Source organism: Fundulus heteroclitus, unplaced genomic scaffold, assembly GCF_011125445.2.
Source record: "Fundulus heteroclitus isolate FHET01 unplaced genomic scaffold, MU-UCD_Fhet_4.1 scaffold_92, whole genome shotgun sequence".
NCBI classification, from domain to species: Eukaryota; Metazoa; Chordata; class Actinopteri; order Cyprinodontiformes; family Fundulidae; genus Fundulus; species Fundulus heteroclitus.
In genome coordinates this window covers 752,991-779,917 of record NW_023397384.1, presented here as the reverse complement: position 1 = coordinate 779,917, position 26,927 = coordinate 752,991, and the positions used below count along the sequence as shown (strand labels likewise).

Below are 26,927 nucleotides of genomic sequence, written 5' to 3'. Positions count from 1 at the left end.
TGTTTGAGTTTGCAGAGCTGCAACCTCTGGCTCCAGTAACATGGTTCTTTTTTAACACCAACTCTGAGCCGACCCAGAAGAAAGAAACCACTTAGATCTGGAGCTGAAGGGCTTAAAGAAGGGAACAAGCTCATTGTTTGATAAGTCCAAACTTAAGTATCATCGTTGATCTCTCTAATTTAAGATGAAAACAGCAGAAACACTGATCTCAAACAACGGTGATCCAAACATCCCAAACTCACGCGCTTTAATCTACCCACTTGTTATTTTGACTTCACCCCAGACAGAGTTTAAGTACGACCGATGAGCATTTTCTGCTAAAAATATTTTAGACAAGTTTTTTTTTTGGGGGGGGGGGGGGGCGAGGCCGCTTTGCTCCAAGAGAAGAAGCTGTTGTGTCCATGTGGAGCCCAGCAGCGTGGAGGCTCCTGGAGCTTTGCCCCGCCATACGCGGAAGTGGATCGAACCCAAAGAAGACGCCACTGAATCAGTGCAGTGCGAATACCCAATATTCAGCCTATACGAATAAAAAGCCCTTTATTTTAACTCTGCAAGGCGGCTTGGAACAGATCAGTCTCTTCTCGCTTTTCTCTCTCTCTCACACACACCCCCAATATTTGTCCAGGCAGAGAGAAACTGAGCATTATTAGTTCAGCCTGACCTGTGATACACATATTTATCCTGGTGGATTATTTCATCTTTGAAACAATATTCAAGACATTCTTGCATATACAGAATTTGTGTTTTTTGAATTTATTTTTTTGTTTATAATTATTTCTTTACCTTGTTTCTGACAGATTTTGTTAGCGTTAATGCCACACAGTGATCCTTAATAGCAGCAGGGCGCAACACACTGACCGCTGAAGCTGGGGCTTAAAGCCCCTAGGAGGCGTTCACCAGCCCTCTGGCCTTACCGGGTCTGTGGGAAACCAGCAGTAGTACAAACGGAGCGGGGGCGAGTAGGGTGGTGAAGGAGAGACAATGGTGATGGAAAAGGACCATAAGATGTGGCCCTGCTCCAACACAACTGATTATAAGAGCTCAATTATCCCCACAGGAAATCATCACGTTGCACATGAACCATCGATTATATTCAGGTTTGCTGAGCCAGAGAAACATCTAAAACATGCAGGACGCCAGGCCTTCAGGGCTGATTTTGGACAACTCGTGAGTTAGAGGATCAAACGTTTACTGAATGAGATATTCACAGCGGCCAGGATGGTTCTGTGCTTGTGTTCTGGCAGAGGAAGACCTAATCGGTTCTTTTATAAAACCGGTTAAGAACATAACACCAGCCCTAGTTAAGCACTGGAACCGCTTTGCTGTAAAAAACAAACAAACAAAAACAAATTTAATTTCAACATCACCTGTGTTTGAGGCGGTGGAGAAATAAACTGCGACCTGACACCACAGCAGGCGTAAATTGTTCTGTTCTGATCTGTTTGTATGCCTGCCTGTATTTGGTGCTTTCTGCTTTGTGAATCTGGTGTAACACTGTGGAGCTCGCAGGCCTTTGTAAAGTCCCTCCACTGTGTGCTAATGGGTCTGAAGGTGATAAGTGTGCTTCCCACCTTGAAGCTGCTCAACTCCTGCTTGGTGAAGCCATTGCTGTGGATGATTTTCATCTGTTTGACCAAAGTGCTTTTCCCACTCTCTGCTGCGCCTGTAAAGAGGTTAAACAGTTTTTACGTCAACCATGGGTTATTTAAGCCCCTTTCAGGGCAGAAGTTGACCTGACGGCCAGTCTCACCTAGTATGAGGATTTTAACCACATTCATCTCCCGCTTTGCGGACTCGTACAGCTCTCTGTCTATCTTGGCGCTGCGTACTCTCGCCGTCTTCTCCTCTGTATCTTCGGTACCGAGGCACAGTCCCATCCTGAGCGATCATCTCCTCTTCGACCCGGACAGAGAGAATAAACCTACAGCTGCGAGCTCTTCGCCTCCTCTAAAAATCAGCAGGGGAAAAAAAAACTTCCCAGAGAAGACAAACAACTATGATTAAAGTTAAAAAAGGAAGACTTCAGGCCATCCTGGATGCCTATAAACTCCCGGTGAGCGGTTGATCGCCAAAAGCCGTCAGCGGAGACTGGTTTTACGCATGGCTCCGAGCGCTATCTCCGCCTCTCAGCGCCAGAGTTCGGCTCTCAGGGTCCAAAGCCGCGCTGCGCCTCCGCCGGTCAGCCTCCTGCTCCACCGCCGGAGAAAATGAGCTGCGCTCTCCCACCCCTGATGGGAACCTCTCCGACTTCCCTGGGAAGTGACGTGGGTTCCGTGGGGCTCACCTGAACGGACATCCAGCTTCAAAACTTCATGTTTGCCAAAACGTCCGGCCCACTTCGGCTCCCAGCCAGACGCGCGCACGCCGCAGATATTTTGCGGTAACGATGATTAGTAAGCCACATGATTTCTGCTCTGATAATATGCCCAACGATTCAGTGACTTGCACAATCACCTTTCCAGTCAGTCATCTCCTGGATGACCTCATCAACGGCGCACATGAAACCTTACACCTCGGCTTTCTGTTATTGTTGCTCTTATCTAACCCTTGATCCGTTTCAGTTTGTCTCAGTTCCACCCACGCCTGGTGCTTCTTAAAGTCTTGCTTCGCCTGTCGCTTTGGGTGCTTTAATTGTCTCTCTTCTGTGATAAAAATAAATAAATAAAGCGCACAGAGCGGACTTTGACCCAATATAGACCTGGATCATGAGAGTAAAGCGAACTCCTCCATCCCTTTCTGCAGTTTGTTATATAGAGTTGATGCTGAGTTTGACATCATTGGATGAGTTTATTCTGGGCCAAGGTTCAGCGGTCAGATCCTGATATTCAGAGGAGTCCATGGTGCGCTCAGAGCCCACATCATCACCCCTCCACCACCGTGCTGGGTGTCTGATTTGCTCATTTTTATGCCTATTTCCAATCTTTCTATGCTTTTTATATCCTTATCATAACTGTGTTCTCAACTATTGCCTATATGTTTGTTTATCTTAGTGGTAGCCTATTTAATATTTGAATATGCATAATTAAATGTAACTTTATAACTTTTAGAAGACTTCATAGACACCCTAAATGTGCGTCTTATTCCTGTATATACCAGAGGATTTTACAAAATTTGATCAAATATGAGAGATTGCGATCAAACCAAAGTAACTCAGACAGATAATGTTTATTCCAATCAGGTTTTCTTATAACAGCAAATGTCTTTGAATTATGCCAAAGGAACTGAAAAGCAGGTATGAAGCTAGTGGGAAAACTTCCAGTGAATTACTAATCCTGCTCATATACCAAAGCAGCTGGGGACATAATGACCAAAACTTTTAAAGAACAAATTAGTAGAGGTCCAAAACGACCCGTTTGTGCTGATCTGCTGGATTCTGGCATTCCCTTCTCAACAAACCATATTTATTTATTAATTTTCCCGTTTAACGGATGTTTTTCTTCACTTTATTTAGCAGTTTCTTGAAGCACATCAAGTGGTCCCACCTCAGGGTGATCTTACTTAGACACCCACCTGTAAAGATAGAAAACAGAGCTTATTTTCCACCCACTGCAGAATGAGAGACGTCGGCTTTTTGTGAACAACCTAGTTGTAAGCTTTCCCGGATTGATGAGCGCCAACACTGGCTTGGACGAGGCCATTGCTGATGTCTTCCCTTCCTGGCGTTGTGTTGTCACACACCTGCATGCTCCATGCTTTACTTGGAAGAGGCCATCACGCTTGTTATCAAATACCAAAATGATGTGAGACCTGATGACACGGGTATCTGATGGCCGCGTTCCTCGGCTCACTTAGGCAGAAAAATGTTATCAAAGCGGCTTTTAACCAAAACCTCTGTGTGACGTGTGCAGCTTTAAAGCTTTATGAGTGGACGGTAATCAGGAATCCTGGTGAATAAATGCGCACTGATTGAAACCTGCTCTTTAAATCGTTTTGAACTGTGCTGTTGTGCACTTTTTAGTTTTTATATCGTTTTATCCTGTATTTTCCTATATATTTTTATATTTTATCTATTTTTTCTCAGCATCTTTTTGTCTGTATTTTAACTTGTAAAGCACAGTGTGCACCACATGGATTGTTGAAAAGTGCTATATAAATAAGCTTTGATTGACTATGATTACCTGTTTCTTTACACTGAACATAAAAGGTATCATTGATGCCTACAAGCGGCACCTTTCCCATTTTCACAAAAGCGGTCTAACGACTACAACCTGAATCATTTAGTTAAGCGTGAACAACATTTAGAATACGGGATAGCAGCAATTTACCTGACTCCGCCAGATAGATTTGCTCCGCATATCCATCTGGAAACCTTCCGTTGAAGTAATTTTGGGAAGGGGCGAAAATACTGGTTAGCTGATTGGCCTATGTTGGTGATAGACGGGCCAAATGAACCAATCAGATTCGTCGTCGCTCTGTTACGAGCGACGACGAAAACACAACCACAAGCCAAGCTACTCTTGCTGCTGCAGGTAAAGGCTCGTTAGCTCAGCAAATAAATACTCTGTAATTCCGATAAAACTTGCTCGATAGCCACGCTAACGCTAGTTTCATCGGCTGAAGCCGCCATGTTCTTTAGACTGAACTGTCGCGCTTCCCGTTGCGTCACACCGCAACCTGCCTCAAAGCCAACGCTGATTGGACGTTCGTTTGGTGAACGGCTCCAAATTTTCTTCAACGGAGAGTATCCAGACTGATCTGCGAGTGAAACCTTGAAAACTCGCGAGATCAGGATGGTCTCACGAGGCTAAGCAGCAATATCACAAAAGTAACAAAAAACATGAAACAATCTAGACATGGACTTGTTTTATGGTTTAAAAGTCTATGAATGAACAGCAGCACAGGTGTAAGCAGTTGTAGTTTTTATTAGTTAAATGATAAAACATTCATTAGTTGCATTTAACAGCACTTTATGAGAATTGCCAAAGCACCGTGGAAACAGGTGTCCCCGCTTCAGGAGTCAATCATTAGACTGACAAAACAGACCCAGCTAATCGGGGAGAAAGCAAATGTTTGTAGAGAAAATACAACACCAAAAGGTTCGAGAGATCACAGGAAACAAGTGGAAACAACAACCCCCAGAAACCCCCGAGCCCCGCGCCACAGTGACCAATCATGAGACAGCCCCGTGAATGTGCAGCGCCTAGCGAAAAGCATGCCTCCCTTTTGGGATTTAGTCACAACTGAACCACAAACCCAAATGGGTTTCTCTTTGTTTTTTATTTCTTTTATTGCCTGTACTGGATCTTAATTAAAGGTATCGGTGTAAAAGGGGCTGAATACATTTGAACGCACAATTTCCAATTCATATCTTACAGGCCTAGTTTTTCTTTCCATGGCTGCCGTGCTACTCTAAACTGAAATTTGTTGCACAGCAGTGAAATGTGCAAACGCCCATGACAGTATTGGGTTTTTGATGACACATCTTGTTTATTTATTTACTACCCTGTGTGTCGGAGAAAAGCCTTATGGTGCTGACGCCTCGCAGTATCACAACAGACAACCCGGAGGTCACAGCTTGACCCGAGACCCCGACCTGCACAGCCTTCTGCATTGGTCCCTTCTACGACGCCACTCCCAACATGGCGGCGCCGTTTACGTAAAATCCAGACGCTTATGCTGCGTCTGTCGATTGCTGTAAACAGTGACGCCAAGATTCCTCCGGCAGAAGCGATGACAGAAAACACTAACTCGTGACTTCATTTGATTCAGGACCTGTATGGAAAAATCGTGGCACGTTTAAAACGAAAGGCCCAAAATCAAGCTTGGTATGAAATGTAAAATGCTGCAGAGACCACGTGGTGACTGGCTGGTGTCGGGTTGCGTGAGCGCAACCTCATCCCTCCGCCCCGGTGAACAGGGACTATGTGCTGATCACACAGACCTCCACCTGCATGAATTAAACACGTCACACTCTTCATAGATTATTTATTTCACATAGTGAAACGTACACACAGGAAAATATCGACCGAAAGGCTTGAAATTTAAAAGCGTCGTGGTTTCCAGGTTAAGCTCTCTCCGCTCGTTAGACCATTGTACGTCGAAGGGTCACATGAACAGAGCTCTGTCAAAAAACACAGACGGTATCACCCTCCAAGGGCTAAACATGAAAACCTTCTCTCATTCTACGATTGTCTCGTTAAAAACAGAGGAAAATACACATTTTCTTTCATTTCCGGACAGCTGCGAAGACAGGAGTGGGTCTAACTAACAGCCCTTACAATAATTTATAGCTTCAGGATTGAGGCACTACGTTCACACCACTGATCTCTATTTATTCACTGGATTGCTGATTTGCCAGAAAAATTGAGTCACTGGCTGCCATCTTGCTACTCCCTACTCTCACAGAACCTCATAGGATTTGGTTTTCTGGCTGTGGGAAAACGTTTCATAGGTAATTTTACAGTCAGTGGATACATTTACAGTCAGTGGATATATATATATATATATATATATATATATATATATATATATATATATATATATATGTTTTTGTATATTGTTATTTATATATTTATAAATGTTATATATATATATATATATATATATATATATATATATATATACAAATAAATAACATGCAGAATATTTCAGCACATTAAGACTTAATCAGTACTTGATAGTTTTAGTTCATAACATAAAAGTATATAGCATTTGACATTTTAAGTCTTAAGCCCCCCCTGAACATGAGAAAATCCTCGTTGTTCGATGCTGTAGCGCACATATTCCCTAGTTACTGGAGGGAAATAGGGAGTACCAATATGGCGGCCGGTGGCTTCACAGCGACGTGTGTTATATACGGCCAATGCGCAATCCAGTGAATAAATAGAGATCAGTGGTTCACACCCGTTCACTTCTGTCCGCCCACGCTGACACATTCACACTTGGTGCAAATTCAGCTGGTTAAAACCACAGATAAAACCTACAGACTACTTTTTTTTTTTTTTTTTATCAAAGTTATGCCTTTTTTTTCCCGTACACTGACGACACAAAAAAAGTGAGAACTACAAATTAAAAAGGTGTTAAATTACAGCGCATTAAACGTCACTCGTGACACTTTGTCTAAAAGTCTTAAAAATCTGTCAATAAGTTATGAATAAAATCCCAGACTCTATATCTGTTTACATTGTAGTGTGTCATTAAAACCAGAAGAAATTAATCTAACAGAGAGCAACGGTAAAGTTTTCTTTGGCAGAAACCGGCTGATTATTGTGATTTGTGAAGACTCGGACAGAAACGGGCCGGCCAGACTGGGCCGAGGACAACGAGGGACGCTCAGTCTGGCTCTGCTGGAGTCGACCGTTTTAAAGCTGAGGGTACTTGGATGATTAAACCCGATAAAAAACAACTGCCCGGGCGCGTTAATGAGCTGCCGCTTCGTCCTGCGGCTGCTGCTGGGTGTCTCTCTTCTTCATCGCTTCAATCACCGCCATCTCTTTAGCCTCTTTTTTCTGGTTCCTGGCTTCAAACTGGAGTCTGGGAACCAAAGAAAGCAGTGAAATGAAAACCAGCTCAACAGACTGAACCGAGCTGTCCTACCGTCAGCAGCGTAGGTCACCTGTTTTCAATGATCCTCTGGACGATGTCATCCGTGGTGAGATTGTTGCCACTGTCGATGGTCCTGAATATCGCCCTCCTCTTAGGTTCCTGAAGGAAAAAGAAAAACTCAACCCGTCAGGAACAGCGTAAACCTGCTGAAAAAGCCGAGGTCCGTTCTGCAGGCAGATATCAGATCCGCTTTTAAAGGACAAAAAGAGACGTGCACTAGAACAGGGCTCACCAACATGGTGCCCAACTGTGAGCTGCATCTAAATTTGTATTTTACCCTTTGCTGGTGAAGATTCTCAGTCATCCAGGTCATGGTCATTCCAAAAAAAAGTAAAAAACAAAGCAACTGGACTTGTTTTCCGTAGTTGAAGACGTTTCGCTTCCTCTCCAGGAAGCTTTCTCAATTCAAAAAGTCTGGAGTAATGTGGAGTACCAAGCTTTATACTACTGGCCAAACAAAGGCCTTGTAATGGCTTAACATAACATGTAAATTCAACAGAAACAGGTCCACCCCTTAGTAATGGGCGGTCGTTAAAGTCATTACGCCAACAGATTGGACCGAAACTGGTCCACTCCTCTGTAACCAGGAGTTGTTAGGGTCGTTATTGGCTTGGCTTAAAGGAACAAAGTTTTGATCACCTGAATGAGGGTGAGAATTAAGGTGATGGTTGGCCGGAATTAATCCTATAGCTGTATTGTAAGTTTTTGAGAGTTGGAACCTAAGGCCTCCTCCTCTGTTCAAAGTTGGTCTTTTTGAATTGAGAAAGCTTCCTGGAGAGGAAGCGAAACGTCTTCAACTACGGAAAACAAGTCCAGTTGCTTTGTTTTTGACTTTTTTTGGTATTTTACCCTTTCGCTTTTCCTTTTCAGTTTGCATTTATATGGATTTAAAAATGACAAAAGCATGAAAAATGTTAACTTTCACGTAACATTAAGGTGAGCTCTGACTCGTATGACACAGTACCAATGAAGTAGCTCTAATTTTCAAAAAGGTTGGTGATTCCTGCACCAGAGTATCCCTGCGGAGACTGAATCTCTGGCGCCCCCCTGAGTTAAAAGACGGTAATGCTGTAAAGTAAAGCATACAGGCTCTGACCTTCTGACCTCAGACCTGACATTACCCTGGCTGTTACCATCCAGCTGCACGCCTGCTGGGAAGTCATCCTTTCTAAACTTTAGCTTCACTGTGGATGTCGCATTTTACTGCTTGTCATATATGTTTTACATTTCCTTTAATTTACGGAGCTGTACAGCGGCGTTGGTCCCATTGGGTGTGTAAGGCGCCCTATAAATAAAGCCTGACTGACTATTTAAACACAGTATCGTTGTACTCACAGCGTATGGGTCCACCCCGTCCTTATCGGGCAGCACCTCCGTTTTGCCGTGACACACCAGATCCACCTGCAGAGTGATGGAAATGAACCTGGGTTGGCCAACAATCCCTCAGTGCAGCTCTCTGAACTCATCATAAAGTTACACACGCAAAAACATAAATGTTTTTTTTTGTCTCACTGACATTAAATCCGGCTATATTTTTCCTGTTTTAGGTCTGTTAAGTTTACCCAAATTATTTCTATTTGCTAAATTACACTGCAAAAAGGGAACTAAAAGTAAGTAAAACTTTCTTGAAGTGAGAATATTTGAGTTGAGCAGGTAAATAAGATTATCTGCCAATCACTGCAAAAACTGAACTAAAAATAAGTAAAATGTTCTTAAAATAAGTGTATTTTTCCTTGATTTGAGTAGGTAAATAAGATGATCTGCCAATAGAATACGATTTTTGCACTTAAAATAGGAAGAATTCATCTCCGTCATCTTATTTCAAGCGCATTATATCTAATTATCTTATTTTAGGGGTAAAAATACTCATTCCATTGGCGGATAATCTTATTTACCTGCTCAAATTTAGGACGAAAACACTAATTTTAAGAACATTTTACTTATTTCTAGATCCGTTTTCGCAGTGAATGAGTATTTTGACCCCTAAAATAACATAATTAGATATACTGCACTTGAATAAGATGATGGAGATGAGCTGTCCCTATTTAAAAGTGCAAAAATCTTACTCCACTGGCATACCATTTAAACTCGCCTGCTCAAATCAAGGGCAAATACACTTGTGTCAAGAAAATGTATTTACTTTTAGTTCCTTTTTAGCAATGAAGAGGCAGGAGTTTAAAATATTTCTTCACATTCAGAAGTTTCGATCTTTCCTTAGTATTGCCTTTTAAACCCAGTCGCCCCGTCACTAATTTAGCGATGTGCTGTGGGTCATTGTCTATATGGAAGACACATTTGTGCTCCAGCTTCAGCTTTACTCCTGCAGGCGGGGAGTAATTTGCATCCATCTCTGTGTGCCACCGCTGATGAGCCACCGCTGTTGAACCCACCTTAAAATGATCCAGCAGGTCCTTGCCCACCGCGTAAGGAGCACCGATCACCACCTCTGACACGTACTGCGCACACAAACGGGGAAAGGATCAGACAAATAAAATCATCTTCCGGGACTTTTCTTCTCTTCGATGTTAGAAAAGCGTGAACAGAAAACGTCAGGAAACTCTGCACCTTGCCGGACGGCCCTTTGTGAGAACCAGAGACGCCGCACGGCTTGGCGGTACTGTGTGAAATTCACGCAGCGGCTACTAACGCACACAACGCAGACGGGCCACAAAAGCGTGACTGTTCTCGGCCGAAGGGCGCGGAGCATGAAGTAATCTGTGCGTGTTGGAGTGGGAGCTCACCCGACAGGCGAGGACGCTCAGGGTCCTCTCATGGATGTTCATGATCGGGTAGTTCTTCCCCTTGTAGCGATTCACTTCCTGAGGACGATGAAAGACTCAGATGAGTGGCTTAACTTTTTTTTTTTATTTGTTGAGCTTTGAGGTGACAGAAAGTTTAAAAAGGAAATCGTTCTCCCAGGCCTGGACAGACAAATCTGAACAGGAGATGCCAAGTCTCCCAGGACAAACACAACCCTGAGCTAGTCTTGCTTTGACTTGTCCCAGATCTATTTATTGCAATAAAAAAAAAAAGTGATTAGATATTAGTGAGCCATTCGGCGTACCTGATCAAAGTGCAGACCAACGATGACATAGGGCCTCTCTGCCTGCTTGTAAACCATCTCCAGGAAGTCAACATGGCCGATGTCTGCACAAGGTTGGAGGTCAAGGCGGGAACTTTACTATTTACCGGACAGAAGCTAAAGTTACGACCAGCATGGAAGGCAACTCTGGTGGTAAGTAGGTAGTTTTACATCACTGGCTGGTTCCTAGTAAATCATATGCCATTTCTGGAAATAAACCAATTTCCTACCTCTCTTTGGGGTTATTAAGGGAGTGTGCCTTTCTCATTAATCCAGCCCTTCATTAGTAGCATGTTTAATTACAACTACTGGTAGCTGGAATTCTTACATGATTCTAGCTATTGCAATGGATGTAATAAAACGTGCTATGAAGTTGCTCCTCACGCAGTTCAGGGAGCGAGAGAAAGCTGACGCTCGTTTATTTAAATCAGGGGGAGATGAGTTTATTTCCCAAAATTGTACAGTAATGCTTTTTCATTAAACGGATGGCTTCTCCTTTAGATTTAGATGACTGAGGTTATCTAAAGAAAGATTAATAAGCAACTGTCACAACAAACTTACATTTTCTTGTACTCTAAACAACTCATCTACTGTATTTAAGTTTGTTCTTATATTCCTTTTTTTATTTAAACAAAGATAAATGTTACTCCAGTTGCACATTTGCTGTGCTCTTGACCTTGTTAGTTTGTAAGGTCGTGTGATAGTTAAGTAAACAAAGTTGATGCTCATCATCAAACTGTTTGTTCTCCTTTTTTCCCCAAATTGGAATTGAAAAGAGAATCGAAAAGGAGTCGAATCGTTTCACAGAATCGATAAGGGAATCGGAATCGTGAAAATCTTTTTCTACGATTTTTCTAGGGTTTTTCTTTTCTTTTCTTTTTTTATGTGGTAAAAGGATACGGAAGAGATCAAACGCTCCCGCCACGTAAATGATGGTGTCTCCAGGCTGGGGCTCCTTTGCAGAGGCGAACTGGATGATCTTCTGGGATGTTTGCAGGAACTGAGACACCCCTGTCCACGGGCTGTGGGCTGTAGCACCCTAGAAGGCATCAGAATGGGCAGAAGGGTGAATCACTACTTTCCTAGGAATGATATATATATATATATATATATATATATATATATATATATATATATATATATATATAATATCAGGAGAAAAAACATGTATTTACCTTTCCAAAGTTGTCAGTGTGCTGTTGGTAATCTACGTTATCCTGCAGAGAGGTGAGTATCAGATCAAAGGCAAGATAAAAGCACTGGTCCCCATGAGAAACTCAGGAGTGCAAACCGTACCATGTTGCTGTGGTGGGCTTTGGTCATGAGAAGCATCCGTCCCACCAGGTCGGTGGTGGACACACCCTGCGTGCGCTTGCACTCTCGGTATCGGCCGGCTTGCTTCACCTCTGCGTACGTGTCCTTGCCGTCGACCGTCAGAGTGATGTCATCTGATGGAGAGATAAAACCGATAAGCCACCCAATAATCTGCAGCACATGGCAAAGGTTTGTACGCCAGTGAGCTTTTTCATTATTAAAGGAGTTAGAGCAGAGATTCCCAAAGTGGGATATACGCCCCCTGGGGGGGTAGAAAAGGACTGGAAAAAGGACCAATTTTGAGACGTTAGTTAAAAAAAACATGTTGATGTTAATGTTGAATTCAATCACACAGTAAAATAAAAAAAAAATTACACCTTAAAAGTGGTGATTTTGTGATTCAAAGAAGATTGCAGTTTACTTTATTGTTATATGTTTACTGCAGTTGGCTTTTCCTTGTTCAACTGCAGAAAAGGCAGGTTTCAAATCACAGGCGGGCCCACCAGGAAAAGTTTGGCAACCGCTGAGGCAAGGCAAGGCAAGGCAAATTTATTTATATAGCACAATTCAGTTCACAGACAATGCAAAGTGCTTTACATGATTAAAATACACGCTGCAAAAATGGATCTAAAAATAAGTGAAATGTTCTTAAAATTAGTGCATTTGTCCTTGATTTGAGCAGGTAAATAAGATTATCTGCCAATGGAATGAGTATTTTGACCCCTAAAATAAGATAATTAGATATCCTGCACTTAAAATAAGATGATTGAGATGGATTGTTCCTATTTTAAGTGCAAAAATCTAATTCCATTGGCAAATCATCTTATTTACCTACTCAAATCAAGGACAAATACACTCATTTTAAGAACATTTTACTTATTTTTAGTGCCGTTTTTGCAGTGCAGGAAATAAAGCAGAAAAAAAGCAAGTAGGAAAAAGCAGTTGGATTATATATATATATTTTAAAAAAATGCATTCGACTATTTAACTAGTGCAGTAGCGGAACAAGATCATTGAACGCGAAGGCCTCACCTCCATGCACACAGAAGTCACAGTTGTATTTATCCAGAGTCTCCAGAGTGGTGACGTAAGGCGCTCCCTCGACTATCTCATCCACCCACTTGATTGCACGCACCATCTTGTAGCGTTCTTCCTGAGTGAAAACCGGAGGGCCTTTGTGCTTGGAGATCTCCGCTGTGAAGAAGAAACGGCGCAGAGTCAGCTGCGTCTTACTGGCATGTCGCCCTCATACGTGGCCAAACATCCGTCACACCGAACGCAAGCGGGGACGTTGGTCTCACCATCTGTGTGCACCCCAACAATGAGGTAGTCTCCCATAGATTTAGCCTGCCGCAGCTGGTTGGAGTGGCCGTAGTGCACCATGTCGTAGCTGCGGGGAGACAAGACAGCAGGAGCGTGAAAAACGACGGCTTAAAAGAGAGCGGCACTCGGGTCAAAGGAGATAAAACAACACCCACCCACAGAGAGCCCCCCCCCCCCACCCCCTGCTGTCACGCTTTCTTCCTTATAGGCCACTGTTATCTTTGAAATGTCCTCCAAACAAAGCCAGTCGGGGGTTTAACTAAACAAATCTTTTAGCTTTGGTTATTCACAATGTGTGACCTATTCTATGAACTGGCGTCGGTGAGTTAAATTGAAAAACGTTTACTGGGCCTAAGGTGATGGCCACAGACATCCCCACTGCCATAAATGTGCCAATGTTTACTTGATTTTAGTCACTCAGTAACTAAAGGCCATCAGTGCTCCGCTGCACCGGACCCGAGATCTGACAACCAGATAGAAAACATAAAGAGGAGAAGAGATGGATAATTTAATTTAAATTAAATGTACCACTTTGCAATAAGGCTCCCATTATAGGTGGCTAATAAATAGTTTACAGGTATATTATCAATTAATCAGTAAACACTTTATAACTCATTCATAAGTGTTTATTATGCATTAGTTAAAAACTGTGAGCCTAATCTGTTCAACCATATATTTCATCTTGAGTTGTTTAGATTAAACGTTTCAGGCTAATTTACCACCTTGTGAGCACAACCCGGTCCGTTTTGTCACTCACTTGGCCTTAATTAGTGCGCAATAAACACTTATAAGTGAGTTATAAAGGGTTTACAGATAAAATTTGACTTTTGATTGAATTTGACTGTGTAGAGTGCTTTGAGAGGACGTGTGTTGTGAATTGGTGCTATATAAATAAAATTGAATTGAATGAATTAACAACCTATCCAAAAACTATTTTTATCTAGGGGATATAAAGGTGAAATTCTCAATGTTTTGTATCTGCAATGATTAGCAGGTCCCTTATATATTGTGGGTAATAGTATAAAATGCCCCAATAAAATTGCTTTACCAGTTTTAATAAAAGAAAACGTGATTTTTGCGGGCCGACTCGTTGATTTTAGCCCAGGAGGCAAAGTGTCTGGACACACCAGTTGCATGTTACCACAAGCTTTCTAGCAGTTTACAGGGTCTATTTGGGCTTTTGTATCTTCACCATTTTCACTACTTTACACTTTTTGAATGAGTTATTACCTCAAATGATTTGAAGTGATTCTCTATGGCCTGCTCAAATTCTACTGAAAGGAAATCTGCCTCTAAGGTTCAAATAATTAGTGATTAGCTCCAAATCGTCTAGTTTTTTTTTTTCTCCAGGTTTTTTTCGGGGGTTATTATCAGTGCAGTTCTAATCCATCGTGTTATGATAGAAAATGACTTCCTATACAAGAGATTACATTTTTTTTTTTTTTAGGATTTATTTATTTCCATCATTCTTTAAAATAATCCCATACATAGCAAATAAAGCAATAATAAGCACCTGCCGAGTACATGTTATCTTATGGGTATGAAGTGGAAGTAGGTTGGGATGAAACAGCAACATGTGGGTACAAAACAGGGGTATAAATTGGTCCACATTATGTCATCTTCTCATAAAATAAATAACCTTTAGTTTGCTTTTTTCCCCTTTGGTCACTCGGGATTAAAAAAAAGAAACTTTTGTTTTAGCAAATGAAAGATTGAGCTGCTGGTTGGCAATTTCCCCCTGATGCTGTTAGGAACTCTCAAGGGATGAGTGGACAAAACCTAAAATAAAAACTGCCTATATGTCAAACATTTTGATTCTCACTTTAATTTCCTCTTCTGTTTCCATACGCCGCTTGTGCTACATACTATGCATCTCAATGCAGAAGAAATGAAGATAAGGAAACGATCAAATCAGTATGAGTTAAACACTCAGGTCGTTTCTCTGCACGCAGGACCAGATGCAAACATCTGCCCACATGAAGCCAGTTTTCAGATCCGCCTCAGCCAAAATAAATCATACAGAAATCCTGATCCAACCCAACCACAGCAGCACTTTAGACGACCCCAGGCTGAAAGGTTTCACCCAAAACAGCTCCCGCCTGACAAAGTTTAGAAATGCACTTGTGCAAAGTGGCCAGGATTATTTATGCTATTAAAATATGAATGAGAGGGGAAACAATTGTTTTTTTTTCTCCTGCAGGCCCTGACTTGTGGACCCGCTGTCACCACCAGAAGGACTGTGGAAAATGCTAACTCAGCACAAACACGTATCAAGACGTGATTTATAAATGCAGCAGGATTGTGAGATTATAACTAGCCCTGGGGGCGCAGGAATGCACGCAGCAGCAGGAGGAGTTCAACAACAACAGACACATTCACACTATCCATTACGCCTGATTCAGGAAGTGAAGCACGTCGCATATCGTTAATAGTTTCTCGCGATTTAACGTCAATTAATGTCGGGAAACCCGTTCAGATGCGGATCTTTTCACCAAACGGTTAATACCGCTGTTATTAACGGCTAAGTAGCATGCTAGCATTAGCATGCTAGTCAGCTGAGCGTCTCTCCAGCCTCCGGAACAGCTGTTCGCCGGACAGGCTGGAGGTAAAAAGTGACCGAAACAAGCAGGCAGAGCGGCGGATCGGGCTCACCATCCATCGCACCACAGCCGGACGACCCTCTTCCTTTTCTCCGGGCTACAAGCGGCGGTACCCGGCTTTCCGCAGCCGACTTCTTCGCTCGGATCCTTGGTAACGTGGTGTCCGTTTTTGATCATGTCTACGAGTTTACAGAGAGATCGATTAAATGTTTTATAACTGATTTGTATTTATTTTTAAACATAAAAAACAACAACAGCTTATTAAAACCGTCGCGGAAAGGATTAAAAACAAGTCTTCAACAGGTCGCCTCCGCTTCTGGTGATGGGACTGAATGTCACTGAACAGCGGCCAACGCCTCCGGTTGCGTCACGCCGATCGGATGTTCTCACGGTGACGTAATGGTTGCATAATTCCTCCCCTAAAAGGGATTTAAAGAGACAGTGACCCGAGTTCAACCCACGAGCATTCTGTTCCTCTTTAGTGATGAGCGAACCGCATTTGAACGTAGAGGGAAAAAACCCACAAAAACAACGTAGATGACCAAGTTGTGAAACTATTAGGGTTTAACCTCAAAACTTTCTTCTTTTTTTAACATCTGTATAATTTAACACCACTCATTTTGTTATTATAATCCCGCAGTAATATAAATAAATAAATAAACTGAATTGGGCACATTCAAAATAACATGTTTTTCTTCCTTATTGTAAATGCAATAGCGATCAGTTGTCAAAATGACATTTTTAGTAATCAAGAGACCTAAAATAAAAATCCTATAAAAAATTGTTTTAAGGTCTCTCCAGCTAAAAATAAGAATTGCTAGCACGCACAATACATCTTAACATCCTTGATTTAAAATAGTAGTTTTTATTTATTTTTATTTTCCCACAACCATATACACCAATGAGTACACACAGTCCATTTGGCACCGAGATCAGAGCCCTTCTGTCCTCAATCCAGCTAAAGAAAACTTGTTTAGAGCCGCAAATGTTAGCAGACCACTTAAAACAAGAAAACTTTTAATTCTTGATACTTACCATAAGAGATTTGTATTTTTTTTAAAAGGCCACCATTTTTTTCTATTCATAAAAGTGTTTGCAAAGAAGATGAATACATTTTCTTCTATGGGACGTTATATGAAAGAAAAAAAAACAACTTGTTTTCAATCAAATGAAAATAGATAAAAAAAAAAGTTACTAGCATTTTGGTGCCATTGTGTTTTGGAAATTCAATGCAATCATTCCATGAAAAAAAGAAAAAATAGTTAAATGCCCAAAGCCGCATTTATAACTATATCAATATTTAAAAGCATTGTGGTACGTCCAAAGTGCCACCTGAAGCCCAGGAGTCGCATCTTCCAGACCCAATCTAGTATAAGTCAGGTTAATATTTAGACAACACAAATCATGAGAAGGAACTCGAATAAGCAACAAAAGATTTTAATATTGTGGTTTTCATTAATACACGCAATACCCTCTCCACCAAGAGAGAAAAAAAAAATAACATTTTAAGTTTAACACCAGATAATGGTAATAAACCATCTTAACATTTAATTGTCGTACATACAGCTCTGAAGCTGGTACATATCCTTGTGATGTTCCATACATTCCTGTAAGTTACTCTAATTACTTTACAATATTAGGATGCAACCTTCAAGCAATTAAATGGCGAGGAAATAAATAAACCAAAATGTATTAACAGTAGCACCTCTGGCATTATTCCACTAGTTAAAGCAAGGGTACGTATGGTCAACGTTCCATTCATGATTTTTTTTTCTGTCATAAACAAATAAATGCTTTCCAAAATGCACCAGGAGAAAAACATAAGGAGTCTTCATTTCACATTTTCCTGAGACAAAATAATCTAATTGTTTCTAACAAAACAAAACATTAAGTTATAATATAAAAGAAAAAGTCACCAAAACACATGTAAAATTTGAAGATCTTCTCGTAAACCTCAGTAAACAAATGAAGAAAGTTGTAAAACAACCCTAGTGAAGTAGAATGCTGCAAACGTGGCCAGCTAACATGACGGTAGGTCGGAGCGACTGCCAACTCCAGCAAAACATGTAAACCATAACCACTCCAACTTATGTAAAAAAAATAAAAAGCATAGTTTCATATGCAACCTTTGAAAAATAAATGAGTAAAAAATATATATTCTACACACAAAAAAAAAAAAAAACCTTGCTGCTTAGCTTCTTCTGAAAAGTTCAAGCGAGGAAACATTCCTCACATGTTGGCACCTAATCATAGTTTTCAGTAATACAGATTTACACAATATTTGGCAGTACTAGAAGGAAATTAACCTGCATCTAGTCAATCTCCAATCAGCAGGTAACATAATTAAGTCAAATGAGATTCAGAAAGGCTTAAAGAAAAACATGATGCTCTGGATGCATACGGAGGATTCAGATAAACAAAAAGTGCAGGAGTGTTTTCTAAACCAGCCAATCAGGCTACATTAAGATCCTGTGCATCAGAATGAAAACCAGCCATCCTAGGAGAGTTTTAAACCAACACTTCTGTTAATTTCCCTGCTTAGTAATTCCATAGCAGCTGAAGTGAGTTAAAGTGTAGCTCTTTTTAACCCAGATCTAGTAGCTGCCATCATAAAGGTAGTATAAAAATACAACAGGAGCTGCTTCTAAATCCCGCTGTTACTGTGGAGTAAACGTGGAACAGAATAACAGTGCAAAGAGCTCTCTGTCAATGCCCTCACTCATACACATGCTGCATGTGTATATTTTATAATACAACAGAGGCAGCAACAGCATTTTAAAGCTGGAGTCTTGTCCTCATCGGTGGGACAGGAGTTTTAAATCACCGGTAGCACCTGACTGCACTTCTTCCTCTCCGTTAGGAAGCTTTTTTCTTTTTTTTCCGCCTGCCTTTGCTGTAGCCTCGACCGAACCAGCCCCCCTGCAGGGCTGAGCTTTCCTCCGACGGCTGTCTCTCCTCGGCTGAGGGGCCCTCCTGCCCGTCAGGGGCGGCCAGGACCTCTCGAGTATGGCTTTGGATCTCTTCTGGGTGAAGAGGCGTAGCTAGACTGAAGATAGGGTCCTCTGCTCTGAGGAGACCATTTGAAAGAAGTAAAGCAGAGTGGCAATCAGCTAATAATCTTCTTTTCACAGTTTTTTTATACAGTAGGTTGGAAAATTATGCAAATCCCTTCAACTGGTTCACATTCAGCTGTTTTATTTGGACTTGATGTGACAGAACAAGGGAAAGTACCACATAGTTGTAAAGGGTTAAGGAAAACAATACACCGTGGTCAAATGTGTTACAAATAATATATATATATATATATATATATATATATATATATATATATATATATATATATATATATATATATATATATATATATATATATATATATATATATGTTTGTTCTGCATTTGTGTTTATTTCTATTAAATCTGATGCTACTAAATAAAATCTGGTGCAAACCAATTTCTTCAGAACTCAACTATGGTAATTATTAAATAAAGACCGCCTGTAAGCAGGGCTGGACGATATGACTAAAACTTATATCATGAAATTTTTCTTAATTTCGGTCGATACGATATATTTACGATATCGATGTGAACAGAACCAAGGCTCAGAAAGATTGCCAAGGATGCCCGCAGCAGATGCCCGTACAGATGTATGGCATTACCATGTTTATAAAACTCCACCCATATAACATTTTATAAATATTTGGTTTGAAAAATAAAACACAAAACTACATAAAACCCGGAATGTCAGTCAGTTACAAATGCTATAATCATACAGTAGTAATGAAATATCAGAATAGTCATAACTTTTATCGAATAGTTATATTGTGATATATATTGATAATGAATTATTGTCCACCACTACCTGTTAGTTTTATCTCCTATTCAATCAATTAGATTATTATCAAAAATGTATTTATTTCATTAACTTAATTCGCTAAATGAACTACAAACAGATTGATGTTTTCAAGCCTTCCTTTCTGATAATTATGAGGATTTTCTGCTTAAAGCTGATGAAAACATTCAAGATTAGAAAACTACATCAGACTAAATAAATGACAAACACTGATAAATAAAAAAATCTGTGACAACACATTTAATGTTCTCATACGCTCCCTCCGCCCACTCTGACTGAAGCTGAGCTGTTTAGCAAAAAGCAAAGTGGACAAAGTTAGTCTATAGTTGTGTAATCATGATAGAAACATATACCTAAATACGGTTTTACAATGATTGATCAAGGGCTTGGAACACAAATCTAAACACTATTCAGGTTTAAAATTCTCCCCTTACTTCATAATTATAAACTACTTTGTGTTAATTTGTTACATATAACCACACTAAGGTTTGTGGCTGGAAACAGAAAACATTTAAGGGATATTTATACTTTTTTTTTTTTTTTTTTTTTAAAAAGGCACTGATTGCATGAGTTCTATGTTTAACAAAGACGGGTCACTGAATTTCACATCATCAGGATTCCTTTTAGCGTTGCACACAATCACCAGCACCAGACACATCCAGGAGGGTTTTCTCAAAAAGGCCATTGTGCGTATCTTTTAACAGACGCAGGTAAACGGAGCATCGTCTGCGAGGCCGCTGCGCTACACGATCCATACCTGCTGTATTTAGGAATCTGCAGGTTCAGCTCCTCCATCAGGAGACTCATGACATCGTCGCACTTGCCGTGGATCTTCAGCACAGCCAGATCATCCTTTGGGGTCCACTAAAACAGAAGCAGAACCATAAAGCTACATACTTTTTTAACTTTTGCATGCTCTAATATGTAGAGAAAAAAATAATAAATAATAAGTCTGTTGTGCTTTTTTTCTATACATCCTAAGCTGGTGTCTAACCCATTCCTGTTGTCCGAAGATGATCCAATCGACCGTACCTGGAGGTTCACGATGTAGAGTTTGGGCCTTTTGTTAGCAGGTCTATTCATGGACCACAAACAAGCGTATTTCTTTAGCACCTGTTGGAAGGAAAAGTTTGGAAAAAGTTAAAATCCTTGTATTTATGTCAGATGGGTTTGTGCAACGCAGAGCCAGACTATCATTTCTGGGTTCACACTGCAAAAAGGGAACTAAAAGTAAGCTAAATTTTCTTAAAATTAGTATATTTTCCCTTGATTTGAGCAGCTAAATAAGACTTTTTGGCAGTGGAATGAGTATGTTTACCCCTAAAGTAAGATAATTAGATATCACGCACTGTAAATAAGATGGTGGCGATGAAATATTCTTATTTTAAGTGCAAAACTCTTATTCCATTGGCAAATAGTCTTATTTAGCTGCTCGAATTAAGGAAAAATACACTAATTTCAAGAAATTTTTACATACTTTTAGTTCCCTTTTTGCAGTGCAGGACATTTCTGCTGAAAGCACAGTGAGACGAGTAACAATCCTGCAGCCAGACGTGCAGGCTGTAGCTTTAGCCGCCCTGACAAAGCGTAACCAACGTCTCAGAGCAGACTGCTGTCCCTCGCTTTGCTTTATGAAACCTGCCTTCAGACTGGAGCCTAAGCAGAGAATGACGTCGGCCTCCTTGGCAGCCTCCGCCGCTCCCTTCCAGTTCAGCGGTTGCTCCAGGGTCCCACGTTCCCCAAAGTGCACTATGGTGTCCCTCAGCTCGCTGCCACAGTGGCGACACGCGCGGCCCGTCCCGTGGCGGTGGAGCGACGTCCGCTCCGTCACGTCGAACAAACGCACAAACTCCCGCGCCGGGGAACAGGCGGTGCACACCTGTAGGCAGAGGAAGCCGGTGTGACTGTTTGGCTGGGAATACCGTCTGAAACGTTTTGTCGCTGATTCTGCAGCCGTCTAGACCAACACTTGCTGTAGAGAACATCCAAAAACCAGCTGCTCAGCTCTTACACTGCAAAAACGGAACTTAAAATAAGTAAAATATTCTTAAAATGAGTGTATTTGTCCTTGATTTGAGCAGGGAAATAACATGATTTGCCAATCGAGTAAGATTTTTGCACTTAAAATAGGAACAATTCATCTCCATCATCTTATTTCAAGTGCAGGATGTCTAATTATCTTATTTTAGGGGTCAAAATACTCATTCCATTGGCAAATGATATTATTTACCTGCTCAAATCAAGAACAAATATACTACCTTTAAGAACATTTTACTTATTTTTTGATCCGTTTTTGCAGTGTACTGCCTATGTCTACACATTTGATCGCCTAGATCAGCTTTCTGAGACGCGAGCTGGATGTTCTTTAGGCTGGCGAAATGTAAATGTGTCTGGCACATGACTGATAATCTGTCCTCTGTAAAAGCAGCTGATAATTTTATTTAAAACAGCAGTGAGAACATTCAAGACTGTCTGCAACCAGTTCAATCCTGTCTAGTAAGACATTTATTACATTACAGCACAGAAAGTGTGCAGTGAGCGATCAAGAGGTATGTAAAGATTTGCTTTAATACCAGAGGAGTGAAATAATAAACTCATAGCCGTCTCTACCCAGAACCTCAACACTCTTCTGGATAATCAGTCGTCTCAGAACCACACTGCTCACTTATCCTCACAAACCCATTACTTCCTCTATAACTCGCCTCCACGTCCTTCTTTTTTTTTTTGTTTTTTTTACTCAGGTTAAAAAAAATTTTCCTCATTTCTCACAAGATCAATTATTGATATTATTTTAAAAAGTACACACTCAGTGAACGTGACAAAATGGTTTCAATATAAAATATTCCACGTTACACAGAAACACCGGCAGGAAGGCCATAGGAGCTGGATCCATCTTATTTACATCAATTACCAAGACCGGAGAGGCGCAGTGAACGGTAATTAAATCAAAGTTCCTATCTATTTTCAAAATATTCATCTTGAAAAGCTTAAATGGTTGTTTTATCTGTAGATTCAGGAATCACAAAAACAGCAGAATGCTAAACCGGGCCTTCATACTTCTGGGTGTGTTTTAGCTCCACTTCACTTTTAGGCATCTGGACTTGGATCTCAATACGGTGTAATGAGGTTTGAAGTGTCCTACAATAACTCTTTAAAGTACATAACTTTGCATCTTAACCCAGTCCGGTTTAAGAACCACGGGTCCAGGTCAATCTGTACTTCAATGGGCCTTAAGTTTTAAAAAGTACCAAATGGTTCTAAATGTATTTTATCATGTGAATCCATTCAGTCAGTAAGACTGAAAAAAAGCCTTGAATTACTGATGGGTAAAAATATTCAAATCAAGGTACTATGTGGCAAATTAATGATAAAGAATGTCATTTAACTATAAATCAATGTCCCAGCAAAGTTTCGTTTTTTTTCTCTTTTAGAAAACTGAAGATCAGAAAAGTCCCAAAACCTTTAACCCAGCTTCAAACTTTTCACAACTCCAAGTATACTTACAAAACCTGGAATAAAATAAAATAAAAAGTTTAGAAAAATAACAGATATATGGTTGAAGCTTGGACACATCAGGGCTATGATCCCAAATAAGCATCAAAACTGGATTCTAAACGGATAAAAACAGACTTTTAGGTCCTGAAAACCTCAATCCTGCTGAATTACAGATAAACCAGATTACTAAATTAAAACCAGAACATTAGGATAGGCACCCATGACAGCTGGATCCCTGCTGTCATCAGGTACGAACTGTTAGTGAGATCAAAAATCCAGCAGCATATTAGCGTGTAAAGTAAGATTTTCACATTTAAATTTTCACTTCTTTTGCATTGGAATACAAAACACTGAAGCTATTGTCCTACAACATATTGAATTACTGTAAATTGGCGTCAGTGAGACAGGGATGGGTAGGTGTTACCTCGATGAACATGTTTCCGTGGAGCTCAGACAGGGCCTGTCTAGGCAGACCGCTTCGCAGGTGGAGTCCATCACAGTTCTGAGAGACAACATGTTTCACCTGGACCGAGAAAAAACACACAGAACACGTTTAGATGCTGCTGGAACAGGGCGAGCGATCGTTACGCGCTGCCGTTTGGCTTTTAAACACACCAGCTTCTCCTTATGCAGCGTCCTGATACTCATGTGTGTGACGGTGGGCTCAGCTTTACTCAAGTCTGAAGAGCTGTGAGAGAAAAACAAAAAGGCGGAGAGAGAGAAAACCCTTCAGCTCCGAGTATTTCTGAGAACGGCCTCCGGTTTGGCGTCGGCAGACGTAACTCGCCTTACGGTGCGGCCCTTCTGCAGCTGCGTCCACACCCCGTTCGGGCCTCTGTAGTCGGGGATGGAGGCCGCCTGGAATAAAAGGCGCGGTCAGTTCTGCGAAGCTTTGAAACGATCGGGACACAGAAGAGGGAGGGCCGGCGTACCGTGCTGATTCCGGCTCCGGTGTAAACCACCAGGTGACCGGCTTGCTTTACTGCCGCAGCCAGCTGCTGGACTTTACTTTTCAACTCATCGACCTCGTCAAACACCTGCAAACACACGTAGATCACAGCTACATTTATAACCTTTCTCTCTTTTATCACACATCTGCACACAGAGAGGAGAAAAACTGCACATTTAATCACCAATTAATTAATTAATGTCCTCTGATAGACACCTTATTGTTAAAACCAAAGTGAAAACCAGCCTTCAGGTGCCAGATGTTTTCAACTGATGCGCTTTGAGGAACGAAAAAAAAAGCTCAACGAGGAATAAAGTGCAACTTTTAATGATTACAAAACTCACACAGTAACCCCCAGGACAGGTGATGGTGTTCATCGTTGACGTCTGACAGAAATCTGATTGTTATTCTGGCACATTAAGCTCTGATGAGGCCATTACTGTCCCAGAACAGCTCTCAGAGCTGCAACAAAGAAATTAGACCTTTCTGCTGTGGCGGCCCTGGTTTAAATGTCTATGTGGTCTTTTCTGGGCACATAATCTGGGCAGATTTGTTCTTGTGTGGTTTCTAACCACTGTCAGAAATGTGCAGCAGACATGATTACTACACCGATGTACGCTGCAGTGGGAGAGACTGGCAAGGACTTGCCAGGGAATTGTGCAGTAAAGTTCCTTGTTAAGTATGCTGGGTCCTCTCGTCATAGAAAAAAAAAAAACACAAAACGTTTTTGTCATCCGAGTCATAAAAAGACATCGTGCTTATGACCAAGTGTGGCCATGGAAAATTAGGTTGCCAGGGAAAGTGTTTACGAACATCCCATTAAGAGTCGTAACGACGGATGAAAAAAAGCCAGTGATTGAAATCAGACACTTTTCCCTTTGTTGGCTCCCATCATAAATCAGCAGTTCAAAAATGTTTACTCATAATAAAGTGTACACAAAGGGACAATCCGTAGTTCAGACCTTAAAACAATAGTAGGGAGTTCTGAGAAAACCACTAATTTAGCCTGAAAATTTGAACAAGCACATCTGCTGCTCCAATGTTTACCCGTCTTTGTTCTGAGCAGCTCAAGAAATTGACAAATTTCCTGTAAAGCAGGTCGTTTCTCTGCCATTTCTCAACACAGCTGCAGTAATCCTGAGCTTGAATGGCGGTAGCGCTGTGTGGGGGAGGGAGTGTGAACAGTGATTCACACTGCTCATCAGAGCAAGACATTCCTCCTGCTCTGATTGGTTGTTCCTGACCGGGAGCGGTGTATTTCTGCAAATGGCATTATGACCACTAAGAGGAACCAAAGGAGATTGATTTTTTTTTTTTTTTTTTTTTTAACAGATTATCTGTCTCATATTTAATCTCAGGACAGTTTTAACAAATGTGTAAAAAAAAAAATTATACAAAAATTACCTACTGCAGCTTTAAAGAGAACCTGATTGGTGCATCTCTAATTAACAAGCTCTGATTTAAAGACAGTTCTTGTCTCCAAATCTACTTAAAACACATTATTAATAGGATGCCCTCACAGCCAGATAAACTAATTTGGCCTTTAATTAAATGATCGGTCATAACATTAAGACTACCAACTGGTAAATGAATGACACAGTCTCATGCTGGTGTTAATTGGTGGGGAACACAAACAAGGGAGCAAATTAAGTTCTTGTTTTTTCCTCTAAAACTGATGTCTTAGAAATGGACAACTTTAAGGACTTGAGTGTTTAAGCAGAATTTGAAAACTGGATTAGAGCATCTCCAAAACCACAGCTCAGTTTGCAGCATATGGGGCTACATACCTTCGGACCAGTCAGGCAACCCCTCTCCACTGCTGGACACAAAATGTGAGCACCAGAACTGCACTGTGGAAGATGTTGGCTCTGTACAGTGAGTCACATTTTCTCATAATATAACCCCCCCATGGATTTGAGCTGCTTGCTAAGGCACCTCATGGCAGCAGGGTGGACAATGGGAAGAAGGCAAGTGCATGTGCCAAACAAACAAGCCCGAGCCATTGAAGTTCTACCTCCCAGTCAGGTCCTAAAGGATCTGCTGATGTCTTGGTGACGTCACAGGGTCCAGTGGAGCCCATGCTTAGAGCTGCTTTGGTACCAACATGGGGACAGACGCACCATTAGTCAAAGTAGCCATAAATTTAACCCTGACCGGCGCAGGTGTTTTCCAAGTCACAGAAACATCACTGACCCGAGAGAGTCTTTTTAAACTAATTTCTATTTCTCTCCTGACTGTACCCTCCGCCTGCAGCTGGTGATGCCTCACCTCCTCCTGCTTCCTCTTCAGGACATTTCTACGGATTTGCCTCCTGCAGAGCTCCTCCACCGCCTCCCTGTGCAGCAGCAGCGCCGCGGCCTCTTCCTCCGACCGCTGGGCCTCCGGCTTCTTCAGAACCCGTCCGACCTGCCGAACCGCAGAGAAAGCACCGATTTAAAGCCCCCCTGCCGCCGGGTTAGCCTGCTAATGCGGAACAACTCAGCCCAACTGCGCGCGTTCTGGACGCCGTCTCACCAGTCGGAAAACCTTCCTCTCCCTTTCGCGCTGCAGTATTTTGGCTTTTTCCAGCGCTTTCCTCTCCGTCCGGGACGAGTTCCCGGTCTCCGGCTCCTCTTCCATCCCGAGTCCGGTTAGCTGCCTGGGAACTAGCTAATCTATTCAAAACAAAAGCGACGGAGCGGAGGCGGACGCCAGCAGATCAGAGTGACGCGGCCGGCAGCGACCCCTGCTGGTCGGAGTGCGCAGGTCACGCTTTCAGAAACTTTAC

At 41.5% G+C, this 26,927-nt stretch overlaps 3 protein-coding genes across 3 annotated transcripts in view; all 3 read right to left on the bottom strand.

The window, feature by feature from the left end:
- The window catches only part of gnav1 (guanine nucleotide binding protein (G protein) alpha v1), a 45,085-nt gene extending 42,553 nt beyond the window's left edge, over window positions 1-2,532 (bottom strand). The window contains exons 1-2 of the mRNA XM_036134842.1: window positions 1,751-2,532; window positions 1,572-1,663 (exon numbers count right to left, since the gene is read on the bottom strand). Of these exons, the coding sequence (XP_035990735.1) occupies window positions 1,572-1,663; window positions 1,751-1,877 (219 nt within the window). The 5' untranslated portion in view covers window positions 1,878-2,532. The remainder of the gene's footprint in view (window positions 1-1,571; window positions 1,664-1,750) is intronic.
- Window positions 2,533-6,858: 4,326 nt separating this feature from the next.
- Window positions 6,859-16,240, bottom strand: pcyt2 (phosphate cytidylyltransferase 2, ethanolamine). Its single transcript, XM_036134843.1, has 12 exons — window positions 15,917-16,240; window positions 13,243-13,331; window positions 12,974-13,135; window positions 11,924-12,075; window positions 11,803-11,844; window positions 11,528-11,666; window positions 10,610-10,692; window positions 10,287-10,364; window positions 9,936-10,001; window positions 8,881-8,946; window positions 7,556-7,644; window positions 6,859-7,473 (listed from the first exon to the last, which is right to left on the bottom strand). The coding sequence occupies exons 1-12, from the start codon at window positions 16,039-16,041 to the stop codon at window positions 7,359-7,361; spliced, it is 1,206 nt and encodes a 401-aa protein (XP_035990736.1). The 5' UTR covers window positions 16,042-16,240; the 3' UTR covers window positions 6,859-7,358.
- A 2,120-nt stretch (window positions 16,241-18,360) lies between these two features.
- On the bottom strand, window positions 18,361-26,869 carry sirt7 (sirtuin 7). The gene is made up of 10 exons (XM_012849981.3): window positions 26,675-26,869; window positions 26,429-26,566; window positions 24,144-24,248; window positions 23,999-24,069; window positions 23,827-23,899; window positions 23,636-23,734; window positions 21,359-21,595; window positions 20,749-20,829; window positions 20,474-20,580; window positions 18,361-18,931 (listed from the first exon to the last, which is right to left on the bottom strand). The coding sequence occupies exons 1-10, from the start codon at window positions 26,777-26,779 to the stop codon at window positions 18,721-18,723; spliced, it is 1,227 nt and encodes a 408-aa protein (XP_012705435.2). The 5' UTR covers window positions 26,780-26,869; the 3' UTR covers window positions 18,361-18,720.
- Between the last annotated feature and the right edge of the window lie 58 nt (window positions 26,870-26,927).

Coding starts and splice junctions, on each gene's coding strand:
- pcyt2 (XM_036134843.1), bottom strand. CDS start 16,041: ATGATCAAAAACGGACACCACGTTACCAAGGATCCGAGCGAAGAAGTC. Junction 12,076..12,973: donor TGACTTCTGTGTGCATGGAG/GTGAGGCCTTCG, acceptor TCTCTCCATCAG/ATGACATCACTCTGACGGTC. Junction 10,002..10,286: donor TGAGCGTCCTCGCCTGTCGG/GTGAGCTCCCAC, acceptor TTGTGTGCGCAG/TACGTGTCAGAGGTGGTGAT.
- sirt7 (XM_012849981.3), bottom strand. CDS start 26,779: ATGGAAGAGGAGCCGGAGACCGGGAACTCGTCCCGGACGGAGAGGAAA. Junction 24,070..24,143: donor CCGGAGCCGGAATCAGCACG/GTACGCCGGCCC, acceptor CTTTTATTCCAG/GCGGCCTCCATCCCCGACTA. Junction 20,830..21,358: donor GCTTAGGCTCCAGTCTGAAG/GCAGGTTTCATA, acceptor TCCTTCCAACAG/GTGCTAAAGAAATACGCTTG.